At 38.9% G+C, this 14,928-nt stretch overlaps 1 protein-coding gene across 1 annotated transcript in view; it reads left to right on the plus strand.

Moving 5' to 3' along the window:
* The window catches only part of PXYLP1 (2-phosphoxylose phosphatase 1), an 87,860-nt gene that overhangs the window by 19,796 nt on the left and 53,136 nt on the right, over positions 1-14,928 (plus strand). The window contains exon 2 of the mRNA XM_054040374.1: positions 3,573-3,704. Within this exon, the coding sequence (XP_053896349.1) occupies positions 3,626-3,704 (79 nt within the window). The 5' untranslated portion in view covers positions 3,573-3,625. The remainder of the gene's footprint in view (positions 1-3,572; positions 3,705-14,928) is intronic.

The raw sequence follows: 14,928 nt of genomic DNA on the forward strand, positions 1-14,928 counted from the left end.
AGCTGCTGGTGGCAGTGCCTGTGGATGGTCAATGTAAACACTGTCTTGTGACCCGCCAGCGGATTACCCTGATGGGCCACTGGTTGCCCACCATTGGTGTAGACACTGCATTACCTACATAGCCCGAGCTGTCAGCCCCATGTGGGGATCACAGCTGGAGCCCCCCTTGCCCCATGGCAAACAGCCCCATGTGGGTTGGCAGCTTGGGCTGTTGACCCCATGGTGGAGGAGTTCCAGCTGTCAGTGCCCCACACAGTTAAGTCTGTGGAAGTGCTCCTGGTGAGGATGCGCATAACCGACGGGGGCATAGTGTGGACATGAAGCACTGCAGTAATTACTCCGGTGGCTGTACGTCGACTTAACTTAGGTCAGTTTAATTTTGTAGTATAGACAAGGCCTAATATCAAAAGCACATTGACTGTGTGTTTGCCTCCTCATCTTTTTCTGATCACATAGAGAGGGTTTTGTTTTTTTGCGGTGAGTTCATATTCTTGCCTTTAGTTTACACTTTCTAACCCCCCTTCTTCTTTTTATGTACTACTCAATTAGAATATACTTCTCAAAGTTGCCAGTTGAATGTCCAGCCAGTATAACTAACATCTATTCTATTGCTTGTATTGCTTCTATTTAATGTTTGCAGTCTTAGTGCTGTTTTTCTCTTGAATACCACACCTATCAGTATTTTAAACCAATTGTTTCATTTCATAATACTGTATCTGTGCATCTGATCCCATGATACTTGATATCAAGTGACAGCTGACAACAAATTTTATTGGCAGACCCTTTATTGAACACAATTACTGTACAGGAACTGTCCCAAATCAATCATACCATAATAACTGTACTTCGTTAGCATGCCAAACCATGTATAATTTAAAAAAAATCTTGCTTTTGTATTTACAATTTCTGAACTATTTAGTCTAAACATTAAATCTTAATTGCAAGAAGAGTGAAAGTTTAAGCTAATTAAACCTCTTCCATAAATATCCTGGTTAATGTAAGACATCTGTTCTCCCCACTTTCTTCAATCTAATGTCTTCTCTAAGCTTCTCTCTCTCTCTCTTCACTTTTTGTGGCATATTGCATTATATACCAACATTATTAACTAATGATATTGGGGTAGGGGAGGTTGGTACTAATTCTTGAGATTTTTCTTCCTCATATATTTTACCTTTTCTTCCCCTCTACATTTAATTTTGTTTTTCCTGTAGTTTTCCTTCTGTCCTTCCATCTGTTTAACTTAACTGCTTCTTTCTCTCCTGGTCGTTTGTAATCAATCATCTTTATGTCTCACTTCTTCTCCTTCACAGCTCGGTTTAGCATCAGTCAGTGGGCTGGCACACGCTCATTAAGAGATTACACTAGTGTACAGTGAGAGCTATTATTCTGAAAAATTAAAAGGGTCCTTTAAACTACAGGTCTTCCTTCCCATTTATATTCTCTCTTTTTAGCCATGCATTTCTTGTGTTCCCATGGCACTGGGGGCATTTTGGAAAAGTATAGGAACAGGCATCAGTTTCTAGTTTCTCAGAATCCTCAGTTCCTTATAGTCTCTTGGAAATTAGTATAACAAAATGGAAAGACAGTTCTCCCAATACAATCCATATCCTTTGAGAGAGACAGAGAGAGAGAATCTTGCAAAGACTTATAACTCCTAACTTTATGTACTGAGAAATCCGATTAATTTTATTACCAGAAAAGCACAGATCCCCATTACAATACTTAAAACTTATAATAATCAAAATTACATCAAGCTGCTTAAATCTACTGTTAGATTAAAATTTTAGAGGTAGCTAATTCAGCCCCACAGTCTAATTATAACATGTTAACAAATATCCCATCCAGTTCCTATCCTGTCCTATTCTCAAGGGAAATTATAAGCTTTTCAGTGTGTCTGAAAGTTTAACAAATCAAGGCTCTGGAGGTCTAAGTGGAGAAGTGCATTTCCAAGCTGGTAACCCCTGCCACCAGTCCATCCCCTTTCGTTGTTTTATAGCAGCGTTGCTCTAGACTGAGCACATTCACTGCCTACTGCTGCAGGAATAATGATTTGAGGGAAGAGGTGGTCTCTCCAGCAATGTGGCCCATTTAGGACTTTAAAGGTCAATACCAGCACTTTGAATTCCACCTAGAAGGCCCAAGGTAAACAGTGCAGTTTTCTGTGCACCAGTATCATGCCAGTGTAAGTTCTAATTAATAAATGGACTCCTCCATTCTGGACTAGACATCTACTTTTTCATTCTCTTGACTTATCTCCTCATAAATATATGCTCCATCATGCTGTGTGCTAGCCACATTGAGTAACTATGTAATCTTATTGATGTTGCCCTTGTGTTTCTTTCCCTTTGCCAATTTGATTGGTTAAGTTGCCTTTAACACTGTTTGACGCCCAAGAAACAATCCAGAGGGCTACAGCGGTGCTGCTTTGAAAACGGTACACAAAGATGAAGAAGCCCACCAGGACAGAACCAGTGCTGCTTTGATATAGATGATCATCTTTGTCTCATACATACTGCATACAGGTCCCTAAATTTTGCTCTTGCTAAGCAGATCAAGACAGGAACCAGTAGAAAGAATTTACTAATATAGTTAATTCACTGTTTTGTGACACCGAGGAGTGTTTTCAAAGGTTTTATCCTTAATCTGAGAAAATAATCTGACAATTTTGAGATCGGGAACCCCCGCCGCGCCCCCCCCCCCCCCCCCATGGACTGTAAACGATCAAAAAGACTGAGGTCAGAATTCCAGCAAGAAGGTAAGCTGCTTCTTCTCCAAAACAAGAAAGTACCAGGAGTGGCATTTTCCATACAAACATCAGGGTACTGGGACAAGAAGAAACATTGGTGAAAAGAAGTCCTTTTCTGTCAACATATTGTGCTGCTGTAAACAGACCTCAAATCAAAGGAGATGGGGAATCACAAAATACTTCTTTCAAGACCAACCAAATTCCTCCATCTTGCAGTCAACACAAGAAAAAGGCAACTCACTCATAACTAGAATTTCTGTTTTACGCACAGCTCGACTCGTAACTCCTCCTCTGAATCTTTATTCTCTTACCTAAGATTCCTATAATTTATTTAACAATAGTGCTGCCCCCTAGAGGGAGTAATTCTTAACCTGTCTCTTTAACAGTTCCGAAACAAAGTATATGACAGTTAGAACATTCCTGGCACGGTAAATAAGGGTTGCTTTGAGGAACCATTAGGCAAGCATGTTGCTTTTCTGACCTGTATTTTGCAGGAGGGTAGGGAGAGACTGCTTTAATTAAAGGAATTTTAGAGTTGTTAAGATTGAGAACTAGCTCTCAAAATAGCAGAGCACTACAAGATAATTGTTAGAGACTGGAGAGAAACAATTACTGTGGTGCAAATTTTGCTTGATACACTGGCCTGAGAGGCAAGGAAGAGACTTAAAGCCTTTGTATCTTGATCAAGCTTCTGTGTCTCCAAAACTTGCATATAAGAAATAACCTCATCTCTCTCTTGCATTCCTGCCAAAATTATACTTGGATTTATTTCAAGGTAGCTGAAGCTTCCATTTGTTAAATATTCACTTATCTGTTTCATTCACAGGAATTGTTCATATATGGAGATAAAACCATGAAGAGAAAGCAGAACGACTAATAATGCTTTTCCGAAATCGTTTTCTGATCTTGCTGGCTTTAGCAGCCTTATTGGCCTTTTTGAGCCTCAGCCTACAATTCTGTAAGTAAAACCTCCTTTTGTTTTGCCTACAATATGCCCATAGTGTAACCAAATGTGTTAAGTTTTTTTCCTTTAAAAAAGCCTTTTGTGTCCTTTCTTAAGCATTTGTGTGTGTTATATAAATGTACATAATTTTTTCTTTTAAATTTCCTTTTAGAAGGTAAAATAATTTAAGAATAAAAATAGTAAAATGGTACATTGCGCAAGTATAAAATCAGGACAATTTGACAAAAAGATCATTTATTTTGTGAAAACAATAGTCCTTGCTAAGAATTTGGTTGATAAAATTGAGTCAATGTAGTTATGCAAAGCTGATGTAAGTAAAAACATTGATTTGTTTTATATTGGAGCAAACAAGATGGAATCCAGTGAATTGCTCTGACAGTACTGAGCACTGAGACTTTTCCCTTCTTTGGTCTTATCTGCACAAGGAAATTTAACTGTGTTTTAACAAAACTTTTGACAATCGAGTTAGCTGACACAATGCTGACCACAAGCGACTGGCTAATGTAGAAAAAGGCAAATCATGTTCCACGTTGTGTCAGCCAATCATGGGTAATTCCAGTAGGGTTTACCCAAAACTAGTAGATAAGCATGACTTGTCCTTGTCTCCAGGCAGCTCTGTGTCAGCTAACTTAAAAATCAGCTTTATAAATGAAATTTACTAGTGAGGGCGAGGCCTATGCACATACCTCATCTTTCTACTGTTACAAACAAAAATAAATAGGTGTTGACTGAAGATAAGGAGAAAAGTATAGACCGAATATAGGAAAATGTCTTCTCCTCCAATGAATATGTGTAGTTTAGTTAGGAAATACTTGAGCTCTTCAGCCCTTGTATTTAATTTTATCAAATTTCATTGTAATAAAATATGCTTTGTTTAGCAGCCAAAATAACACCTGTAAAGGAGAATAGTAGAACCTCAGAATTATGAACACCTCAGGAATGGAGGTTGTTCATAACTCTGAAATGTTCATAGCGCTGAACAAAACGTTATGGTTGTTCTTTCAAAAGTTTACAACTGAACATTGACTTAATACAGCTTTGAAACTTTACTATGCAGAAGAAAAATTGCTGCTTTTAACCATCTTAATTTAAGTGAAATGCGCACAAAAACTGTTTCCTTAACTTGTCAAATCATTTTTTTTAAACTTTCTCTTGATTTTTTTAGTGGTTTATGTTTAACACAGTACTGTGCAGTATTTGCTTTTTGTGTGTGTCTTTGCTGCTGTCTGATTGTGTACTTCCAGTTCCAAATGAGGTGTGTGTGGTTGACTGGTTAGTTCATAACTCTGAGGCTCTACTGTACCTTGCGTTTAAAATGTATCATCCCAAACTATATCGTGAATAATATTTAAATGGTTTTCACATTGCATTTTTGCATTAACTACTCTTCTGCAAAATGTAATCCAAAAACCCATGGCTCAAAAAAAAAATCCTCTTAGAGAATTTGCCCTTCTTGGGTAGGATGTGAGCCAGGCACGCTGTAGGCTGCTGCATGCCATGTCTTATGGCTATACGTGCCTCTGCCTTAATTTTCTGTGTGGGAGGTGATAGTCCTAGAGAGAGGCCAGTTAAAATGTGAGACAGAAAAATATTACCTCAAATGTAAAAATGAGTGTGATAACAAAAATAGATACCCCATAAAGAAGAATCCTTACTTAGAGAGGATGTGTGTAAGTGAGTGAGAATCCTGTGAAATAATGTCTTCAAAAAGGCAGGTAAGTAATTTTAATTTCTTTGAAGAAACCATTTTTCACACGACGCCTGGAGAGTAAGACGACAGAAGGATGTTTCAAAAGGAAAGTAGGCTGCAGCAATCAAGGCTAGCACTGACGGTGAAATAAAATTGGAGTTTTTACCTAAAGAGGACTAAAAGACCATCCAGCAGGTACCAAACAGACTAAAACTCAATCAGATAAGCTGGCAATATTGAAACAATTAACAGCTTCAATTAGCTGAAAGGTTTAGCCAAAATTAAAATAAAGGACATTTCCAAAACAAACAGGACTTTTTTGGAGATGGGAGAGGTGAGCTCCCTTTATCATGGAAATATTCTGGAATACAGAGAGGTTGAATCCAAACAAGAATTCTTAGTAAGCTTGTGGAAATGGCAGCCTTGCCTTTGATGGAGGTGGCCTTTTAGCTTCAGGCTAGTCAGATAAGAAGAGGAAATGCAACTGGAAGTCTATTAAAACATGGTCCTATTGGTAACAGCCCAACAAATTGGTGTCAAACAAAAAGTTGGGTGGAGTTCCTAAGATCTTTTGTCTACCCAGATTCTGTTTCAAGGATCTGTTCACACTGAGTGTGTCAAGAAAGGCTTGGCGCGGATGAGCATGCAGCTTGGAAAAAATGTTGTTCTCCTGAAGGTGCAACTCCAAGAAAAGCTTGGAGAGGAATCTTATATGAGTCTGTAGTACCAACTTATGTTTTTCAAATTTGATATACAGTCAGTCAGGTACTAGAGTCTGAGGGCATGTCTACACTAGAAACTTAAGTTGACCTATGTTAGGTCAACTTACAACTGCAGTGGTTCATGTACGCACTGTCCTTCTTCTGTGGGTGGTGCAGTAGAAGCACTAGGAGTGCTTCCACCAACTTAAGAGGGGCAATGTGTAGGGCTGAGAACCTGGGCACCCCCATAGGAGCAGGGCTGCACTCCCCCTGCCCTGGCTCTTGGCTCCCCGCTGCTGAGAGCCTGGCTGTCCCCCCAGGCTCCCAGCGGGGAGTTCTGTGCCCAGAGTCTAGGCGGCTCCCATCAGGGAGCTGGTAACCTCCAGGCAGCAGCCAGGCTCTAGCTAGAGCTCCCCACCCACCCTGCAGTGACAGACTGGCTTTCTTGTTAATTTCACAGCTCCAGAATGGAGCCTTGAAATTGACAAGAATGACAGCCAACAACTCATGTAAATAACCAGTGTCTACACAGACACTGCATTGCCCTAACTAAACCGACATAAGCCCTATGCCTCTTCTGCAGGTGGGATTATGATGTTGGTGTAGTAGGGCACTTACATCGGCAGGAGCAAAGCTGTTGTGTGTACACTGACATAATTAGGTTTAAGTAAGATGACCTTACGTTGACCTAACTTCGTAGTGTAGATGAAGCCTGAGGTCCACTCACTCCGCAAGCAAGTCACTATCACCAGGAAAATGATCTCCCGTATAAGAAACTTAAATTCACAGGAATCAAATGTTTTGAAAGGAATGTTTATCATACCCAGTATTCCATGACACACAGTAGAAGACTTTTTAATGAGGCGGAAGGATTCAGAAGTGCCAAGCTCCCATGAGCCATAAATTACCATGGACTAGGTCAGGGGTAGGCAACCTATGGCATGCGTGCCGAAGGCGACACGCAAGCAGATTTTCAGTGGCACTCACACTGCCCGGGTCCTGGCCACCGGTCCAGGGGGCTCTGCATTTTAATTTAATTTTAAATGAAGCTTCTTAAATATTTTAAAAGCCTTATTTACTTTACATACGACAAGAGTTTAGTTATATTATATATAGACTTATAGAAAGAGACCTTCTCAAAACATTAAAATGTATGACACGCAAAACCTTAAATTAGAGTGAATAAATGAAGACTCGGCACACCACTTCTGAAAGGTTGCTGACCCTTGGACTAGGTAAACCAATGTATCAGGAAGAGGGATTTTTTTCAGTCATTCTAGTTAGTGTATGTATCCATCTTATCTTTTATTACACACTGAAGTCTCTTTGAAATGTTACTTACATGCTTCATAATAGCCTGACAGAGTTCCTTGCAGTTGTTCACTCTGCAGTCCTGGGATGCTGCTTCATTTTCTTTGGTATTATAGCTTTTCTTAATTGTTTTTTTCATTACATCCAAATTATTTCTGTTGTATTCAAATCATATTACTGTGATTATGGCACAAAATGCATAACTTTGTGTCATTTCCCTCTCCCCCGAAGACTTGTGTACATTTGGATGCTTGATTTTGGTCATTGTCTTGTTGCAATAAATCCTCTTTCAGGCTTCCTCCCTCAAAAATTCATCAGTTAGTATATTACTTCATACAGTACAGTGTCTATTATGATGTCAATGAAACATAGCACACCATCACCTTTAGAAGAGATATGTTCCTCACAGTATGCTTGGTTCCCACTTTTACGCAAAGTGGTGATAATGTAATCTCTTTCAGGTTTGATATATTTTATATATAATGCTTTTTCATCTGAGTGTAACATGCTCATTTTCTGTTTTATTAGACCGCAAAACTTAGTTTCCAAACTTTCAGTTTTTCCATGCTGTCTTAAGCAAATTTAATTTCATTGCCTATGTTTCAGTTTCAAATAACAGAGTGATAATTACAGTAATCTGGGACTTAGTATATTTAGACCTGGAAAATACCCAAACCACGGTAAGTTAGGGGAGCCAGAGATGCATTTGAAGCCAGATTATCTCATGAAATATTAGGAGTGGAAATGAATGCTTCATACTAATGCAAATCTGCGAATTTATTACTAAATGGTGTATTACTGAGACAAGATAGGTGAGATAATATCTTTTATTGGACCTACTTCTGTTTGGTGAGAGAGGCAAGCTTTTGAGCTTACACTGAGCTCTTCTCCAGGTCTGGGAAACTTCGTGTCCCTGCTAAATGTAAGATGGAACAGATTGTTTATCGTAAGTTGTTAACATGTTTCAAGGAACCAATCAAGGTGAAGTGGCATTTGTTACTAGTCCCAACAGGCCACCTTAAGGCAGCGTTTCTTTAATTTCATTGCACTGTGAACCCCTTCTGAACATAAGAACGGCCATACTGGGTCAGACCAGTGGTGTTAACTCTGAAGTTCTACTGTATGCATACAAAATGATGGGGTCTAAATTAGTTGTTACCACTCAAGAATGAACCGTTGGAATCATTGTAGATAGTTCCTTTAAAACATCCGCTTAATGTACAGCAGCAGTCAAAAAAGCTAACAATGTTAGGCACCATTAGGAAAGGAATAGACAATAAGACAGAAAATGTCATATTGCCTCTATGTAAATCCATGGTATGGCCATATCTTGAATACTGTGTGCAGATCTGGTTGCCCCATCTCAAAAAATATATATACCTCTACCTCGATATAACGTGACCCAATATAACATGAATTCTGATATAACGCGGTAAAGCAGCGCTCCAGAGGGGCAGGGCTGTGCATTCCGGTGGATCAAAGCAAGTTCGATACAACGCGGTTTCACCTATAACATGGTAAGATTTTTTGGCTCTCGAGGACAGCGTTATATCGAGGTAGAGGTGTATTAGAAATGGAAAAGGTACAGAGAAGGGCAACAAAAATGATTAGGGTACAAAACAACTTCTGCATGAGGAGAGATTAAAAAAGACTGGGACTTTCAGCTTGGAAAAGAGAAGACTAAGAGGTGTTATGATAGAGGTCTATAAAATCTTGACTGATGTGGAGAAAGTGAATAAGGAAATGTTATTTACTCTTTCATATAACACAAGAACCAGGGGTCACCCTATGAAATTAATAGGCAGCAGGTTTAAAACAAAAGAAAGTACTTCTTCACACAATGTACCGTCAGCCTGTGGAATTTGTTTCCAAAGGATATTCTGAAGGCCAAAACTATAATGGGGTTCAAAAAAGAACTAGATAAATTCAAGGAGGATAAGCCCATCAATGGTATTAACCAGGATGGTCAGGGATGCAATCCCATACTCTTAAGTGTCCCTTAAGTAGCCTCTATTTGCCAGAAGCTGGGAGTGGACAACAGAGGATGGATCACTTGATGATTGCCTGTTCTGTTCATTCCCTCTGAAGTATCTGTCAGTGGCCATTTTTGGAAGACAGGAACCTGGGCTTGATGGACATTGGCCTGATCCAGTATGGCCGTTATTATATTCACAGTAGAGCAGGAGGAGATGGGCTCCTGATGTTTCTGCTTCATGTGGATTTTGAAATTGGGGACAAAGCTTCAGATTATGCTTTCAATCCCTGCCCCAGCAACTTCAACTAATTTAGTGCTTAGTGTGGACTTCAGCTGCTGAAATGCATGATGACTCTGAAATGAATTGCAGCAGGTGGACAGGCCCCCAATTTGTACAACTAGTAAATATCCCAAGTAATGTTTTCAAGTAATGGGCATCTATTTATGTCCATAACTCCTCTTTCCACTTTTCCCCCCTTGATATATGTGGCAGGTGGTTTGTTCATGGATAACCTTCTCTTTTATTTATTTTTTCTAGTAAGTGCACAGCGTATTTACAGCATTTTGCTGTAGTATTTTGCTTAAGTATGTAATATTAAACTTTTTAAAAGACTAGTTTCAGAGGGCGTTCTGGACATCTTTTAAATAATTTACTTTATTGATTGTGTGGTCTAGTGTTTGAAGCAAAGGACTAGGAACCAGATATGTTCTCAATTTCAGTTTGGCTGATCTACTGACAAACTGTACAACATTAAATTCAAATCAGCTTAGCTATAAAGCAAGGTTTCTTTGAACAGATGGTGCCTCTGAGTTGATGTATGCTTTACATTTTTAAATAGTATAGAAAAGTAAGTGCTGCTTAAAACATTCTAATTGAGCTAATTGTCTCTGACCGCTAGATACCACAGCATATTTTCAACTAGCAGACCTTACAACCCTGAATTATTATGTGGTAGGCTAAATCTCAAACAGTATGCAGCTGTTGGCAATTGAAGTTTATTGGTAAATTTGAGCTGTTGCCCTGTTGTAAATATATCTGAGTACGGTAATGTTACACATATAAATAGTGATTATGTATTTATTTCTATATAACATTATGCTTCTAACTGCCCATGATATCCTTTTTTCCTCTTCGTATACTGTTTTTGGCTGCCTTATGGCTGCCACAGGCCCGAGCGGCTCCCATCAAACTGTGGGGTGCGCCAGGGCATGCCCCCCAGTTAGAACCTCTGTGCTAAATGGAAGGCAGAAAGCAGAGGGGAGGGGGGCATATGACCCTGTGTGCCCCCTTCACATGTCGCCTCTGGGGTAATTGGTGGAGAGTGCTCCAGCTATTCCTGCTGGTGGCCGGGAACCACATGCTGAGCCTAAACGCTTTTCTTCTGTAATCAGCAAGCAACTCCCTGCAGGAGCTGCCTTTTCCAGTTGCTGATCTGACCCATCTCCCCAGACTGTTTTAGGCATTTTTGCTATCCTTCCTCGCAGGTTCCATGTACTTTTAAAAAAAAATGATTTTGTGAGACCCTTTTGCTTGGGTGCCTTGGCACTCTGGGAAGTGCTTCAGACCTGTTTCACTGTGGGAGGCTTTGGCATCTGCCCCTGCATTTTACTGCTTTGATGCTATATTGGCAGAGTGCTTGTTTCTTTGTGTTTAACGTGGGCCTTGATTGCCTCACCTAGTTTTTGTGGTGCTTCAGCACCCGCGTTAACAATTGACTATTGGGTTTTTTGTTTGTTTTTTGTTACTGCTTGGGAACTTGCATCTGTGCTTCAGTGCCTGTGTGTGTGGCACAATAGTCCTTCTGGTTGTGTTTTGGAGTACCTCCTTTGACTCCACTTTGGTACTTTTGCCTTCCTATATTGCATTTTCTGCTTCTGGTTTACCCGTGTGAGGTGGTGCTAAAGAGCCATACAAGATTCTCCTGTAGTGAGGCACTGGACTCTCACATTAATGAGTTTATTGTTCTGCCTGTATTCTTTTCATTCTCACATGGTCCCTCTTCCTCATATGCTCAATGTAGAGACACACTTCACAGATCTATTAAATGAACTAATGCTCTTAAAAGACCACCCAACTTCTGGCTTCATTTAACGTCATTTTGCTGGGCTGTTACCCAAAGGACCATCCCTAAATAGCTTTCTGATTTGTCACTATTACAACTTGGTTGGCCTACTACTAGAAGGCCATGTAAAGGCTTGCTTGATCCGAAGCAACAAGCCTTGCAGTTACGTTTCAGAGAGGCAGAATTTCAGGTTGGTAATTTTCTCTATCAACACCATGTAGGTTTATGTAGGAAACTGAAAAGCAATTTTAAGTAACAGTTAACAAATTTTTAGGGACTGTATTATCTAAGTTGTGTCATTGCTTTATTTTGGTTGAGATAACTGACTTCCCTGAAACCCACCACATCCATCCTTCCCAGAGTTGTCTATTTAGTTCTGTTAATAGACTCTTATTTCCAAAGTGAAGTAGTTCGATTTTAAATGCTCTGAAATTATTGGATGCAGAACAACATCCATACAGTAATGGAATAATTTGTTAAATGATAACTAGTTTTATGGTTATCAATTAGAATAAATCTTCAATAATTAAGAGAATTTCTTGCTGCATAATATTAAACATGCAACTCCTTAAATTTACAGTTTCAAGGAAAATTACTTTATGCTTTTAGTGAGAAAGGGAAATAAAGTACAAAAGCACACTTTGACATTCACCAGGTTAACTATATTGAGAATATAGCAACTTAGATTTTAGATTTACTGTAGAATTATCTTCTGTAGTGCAAATACATTTGTTTTGTTTGTCATGGTTGTCATCTGTATCCAAAGAAAATCAAATTTAAAACAAAAACAGAACATCCAGAACTTTGTATGTTGAATCGAGAGAATGAACAATAGTAATGGTTCTTCATGTGTGCTTTATATATTAAAATACCATATGTTTTTAAATCACACCACCTAAAGTTTATGGTACGATATATTATCCATTAAACAGAGGTAGGGGTGTGTGTGTGTGTGTGTGTGTGTGTGTGTGACAGAATGTCTGTCACATTTTCAAGAAATTATTCTTTGAGAGAAAAAGGCACAATGTATGCATAGGGATGGATGTCTAGGGAAGCTCCTGCTTCCTTCCACAAAGACCACAATTGAATATTTTAGAGGAACCATTTTAAAAACTCTGCTTTCACACGGCTCAGGCTGACTTGGTTTAAACAGGATTTGGTAGGTTAATATGGAAGAGTGTGAAAAAATTATTTTCTAGGCCACAGAACTGTTTATAAACTCAGTTTAATTCTATTTTTTGACCCCATCTGTGATGGTTTGCTGAGCTCTAAACACAATCGTGTGAGTCAAGTTAAAACATGATTAAAGATGAGTGTGTGTGTATGTGTATATGTGTGTGTGTGTGTATATATATATATATATATAGAGAGAGAGAGAGCGCTTAATATTTGGCAAAAACTAATTCTAAATCGATAGCTAGGTTTCTAAAAATCTTAAGACATCTCTCAGACCAAATTATAGCAGGAAGGAAATGAGAATGGAAAATCAAGAGTGTTGGTAACAAATAGCCATCTGATACAAGCAGGCTTGAATCTGGTGACTGAACGTGCAAAAAGTGTTACATGTAATTAACAACTATATTTAAGCCTTGTAATTGCAATAGTCATCTTTATTAATATAATTCCTACTTTAAATATTCATCAAAATAAAAAAAGGAATTCCTGTTTCCAAATTAAAAAAGGTGGAACCCAAATAAATGCATCCTAATTCCAGTTTAATTCTTCGTTTGAGTTTTGGATAAATAATAAAAGAAGTTTAAACTACTGTGATTCAACCTGGCAAATGGTCTTGGATAAAACTGGAACCAAACTATATTTGCTAGGAGTTCCCACCTTTATAAGTCTTTCCATGTCCAAATTAATCCTAGGTCCCATTGTATATTTATCCTGGTATCTAATTCTCAGTTTTGTTTCTAATAACTAAGCTATCAAAGTGGAGTTTTGTATAATACCTGCATGGTTGGTTAGTAAATTGTCACTTTGCTTGTGAAGTTGTACCTTGTCAAATCCATTCTTCTTAGACAAGTTTTCTCTCTGAAGTGGAGCTTAAGGTCTGTTTTGCAAAGTTTAAAAGAATATTATTGGACACACTTGCTATTTCTCACAGGTGTCCTGTATATGAGGTCACATTGATTAGATCTTCCTTACTGTGGAGGCCAAGTAACTTTGGTATACATCCCTACAAAAGACTCTGAGTAAAATCCTCTCCCCGTTGAAGTTGAAGGGAGTTTAACTTCAGGGGGGCAGGATTTCTCTCTCTGAAATGAGCTTTTTTCTTTTTTAATGAGCTGTAACTATTAATTTTATATTCTGCATATGTACTTGATTTTAAATTCTGCTCACCTTTAAATGTATTAACTAGATTTCTTCACTTTGAAAATGTTAGTCCTTTCTTTCCTAATATATCCTTACCAACATAGATAATTCAGCAGTTATTCAACCAGCCAGCCACCTACAAAAACTCCTTTCCATTCATTGATTGACTGTTGCTCTGAGTCATGCTGCTTTTCACGTAATTAAAGATGCATTTCTGATTCCAATATCTTTTCATCTTCTATGCTACATGACTCAATATCTTGGGGAAGTTGGTTCCAGAGTTTAATTATGTATTGTGTAAAACATGAGTTTCGCATATCAATATCCATTTTAAATTATTGCCTTTTCATTCCAAAGCCCATCTTGTTTTTGTTTCCTGGAAAGACTAAATAGGCAGGGCTTGATTGGCATCCATTCATTATCATCTATCTGTTTCCAAACTGTGTAGTGCTAGGATTAAATTTAGCTTGCTGCTTTCAGGGAGGTTCAAACTTCACCTACGTGAGCCAGCCGGGCCCTTACGTCCCATGGCAGATATGCCTCTTAGTGCAGCGTTTGCATTGTGATTCTTCCTTGGGATTTCCATGGTAGTGCAGCTGTGGCTGAATCGGAGCCACCACACCTTTGAGGGTTACCCAGAGGGATGTATTTTGGAACGTCCACTCTTTTTGGGTTGTGCTGTCTGCTTATGGGCCACCCAGTGGTGTGGAGTTTGGGTGCTTTAATTCCACCATCCCCCTCCTGGCAGGCTTTCTGCTGCTGTGGTGGTGCACTGAGACTTGAATCTAGCCCCTAGTAGCTTCCTAGTAGCTTCTTAAATCATTGTCAGATGAAAGTTCTCCTATTGCCCCCGCCCAGACCTCTATTTGTTGCCTTCTTGTAGACTCTTCTTTTTATGATGGATTTTACTGAGATGCTGTGATCAAAACTAAATACCTTTGACTTTCATAGTGACATTTTTACATCTCTATTGTACTCTGCCCCCTTTTAATACAGCCTCTTGTTTTTCAGACTGATGCTTTGTTGGAGCTGGTCAGTCATGCTTGATCATTTTCCTGAGTGCTCACAATTAATTCAGAATGCATTCGTCTAGCCCATTTCATTTTAGTTTCTTCAGGGCTTTCAAAATGAATACCATCTAGTCCCAGTTATTAATTGCAAT

Source organism: Malaclemys terrapin, chromosome 9 (assembly GCF_027887155.1).
Source record: "Malaclemys terrapin pileata isolate rMalTer1 chromosome 9, rMalTer1.hap1, whole genome shotgun sequence".
In the NCBI taxonomy this organism is placed as follows: domain Eukaryota; kingdom Metazoa; phylum Chordata; order Testudines; family Emydidae; genus Malaclemys; species Malaclemys terrapin.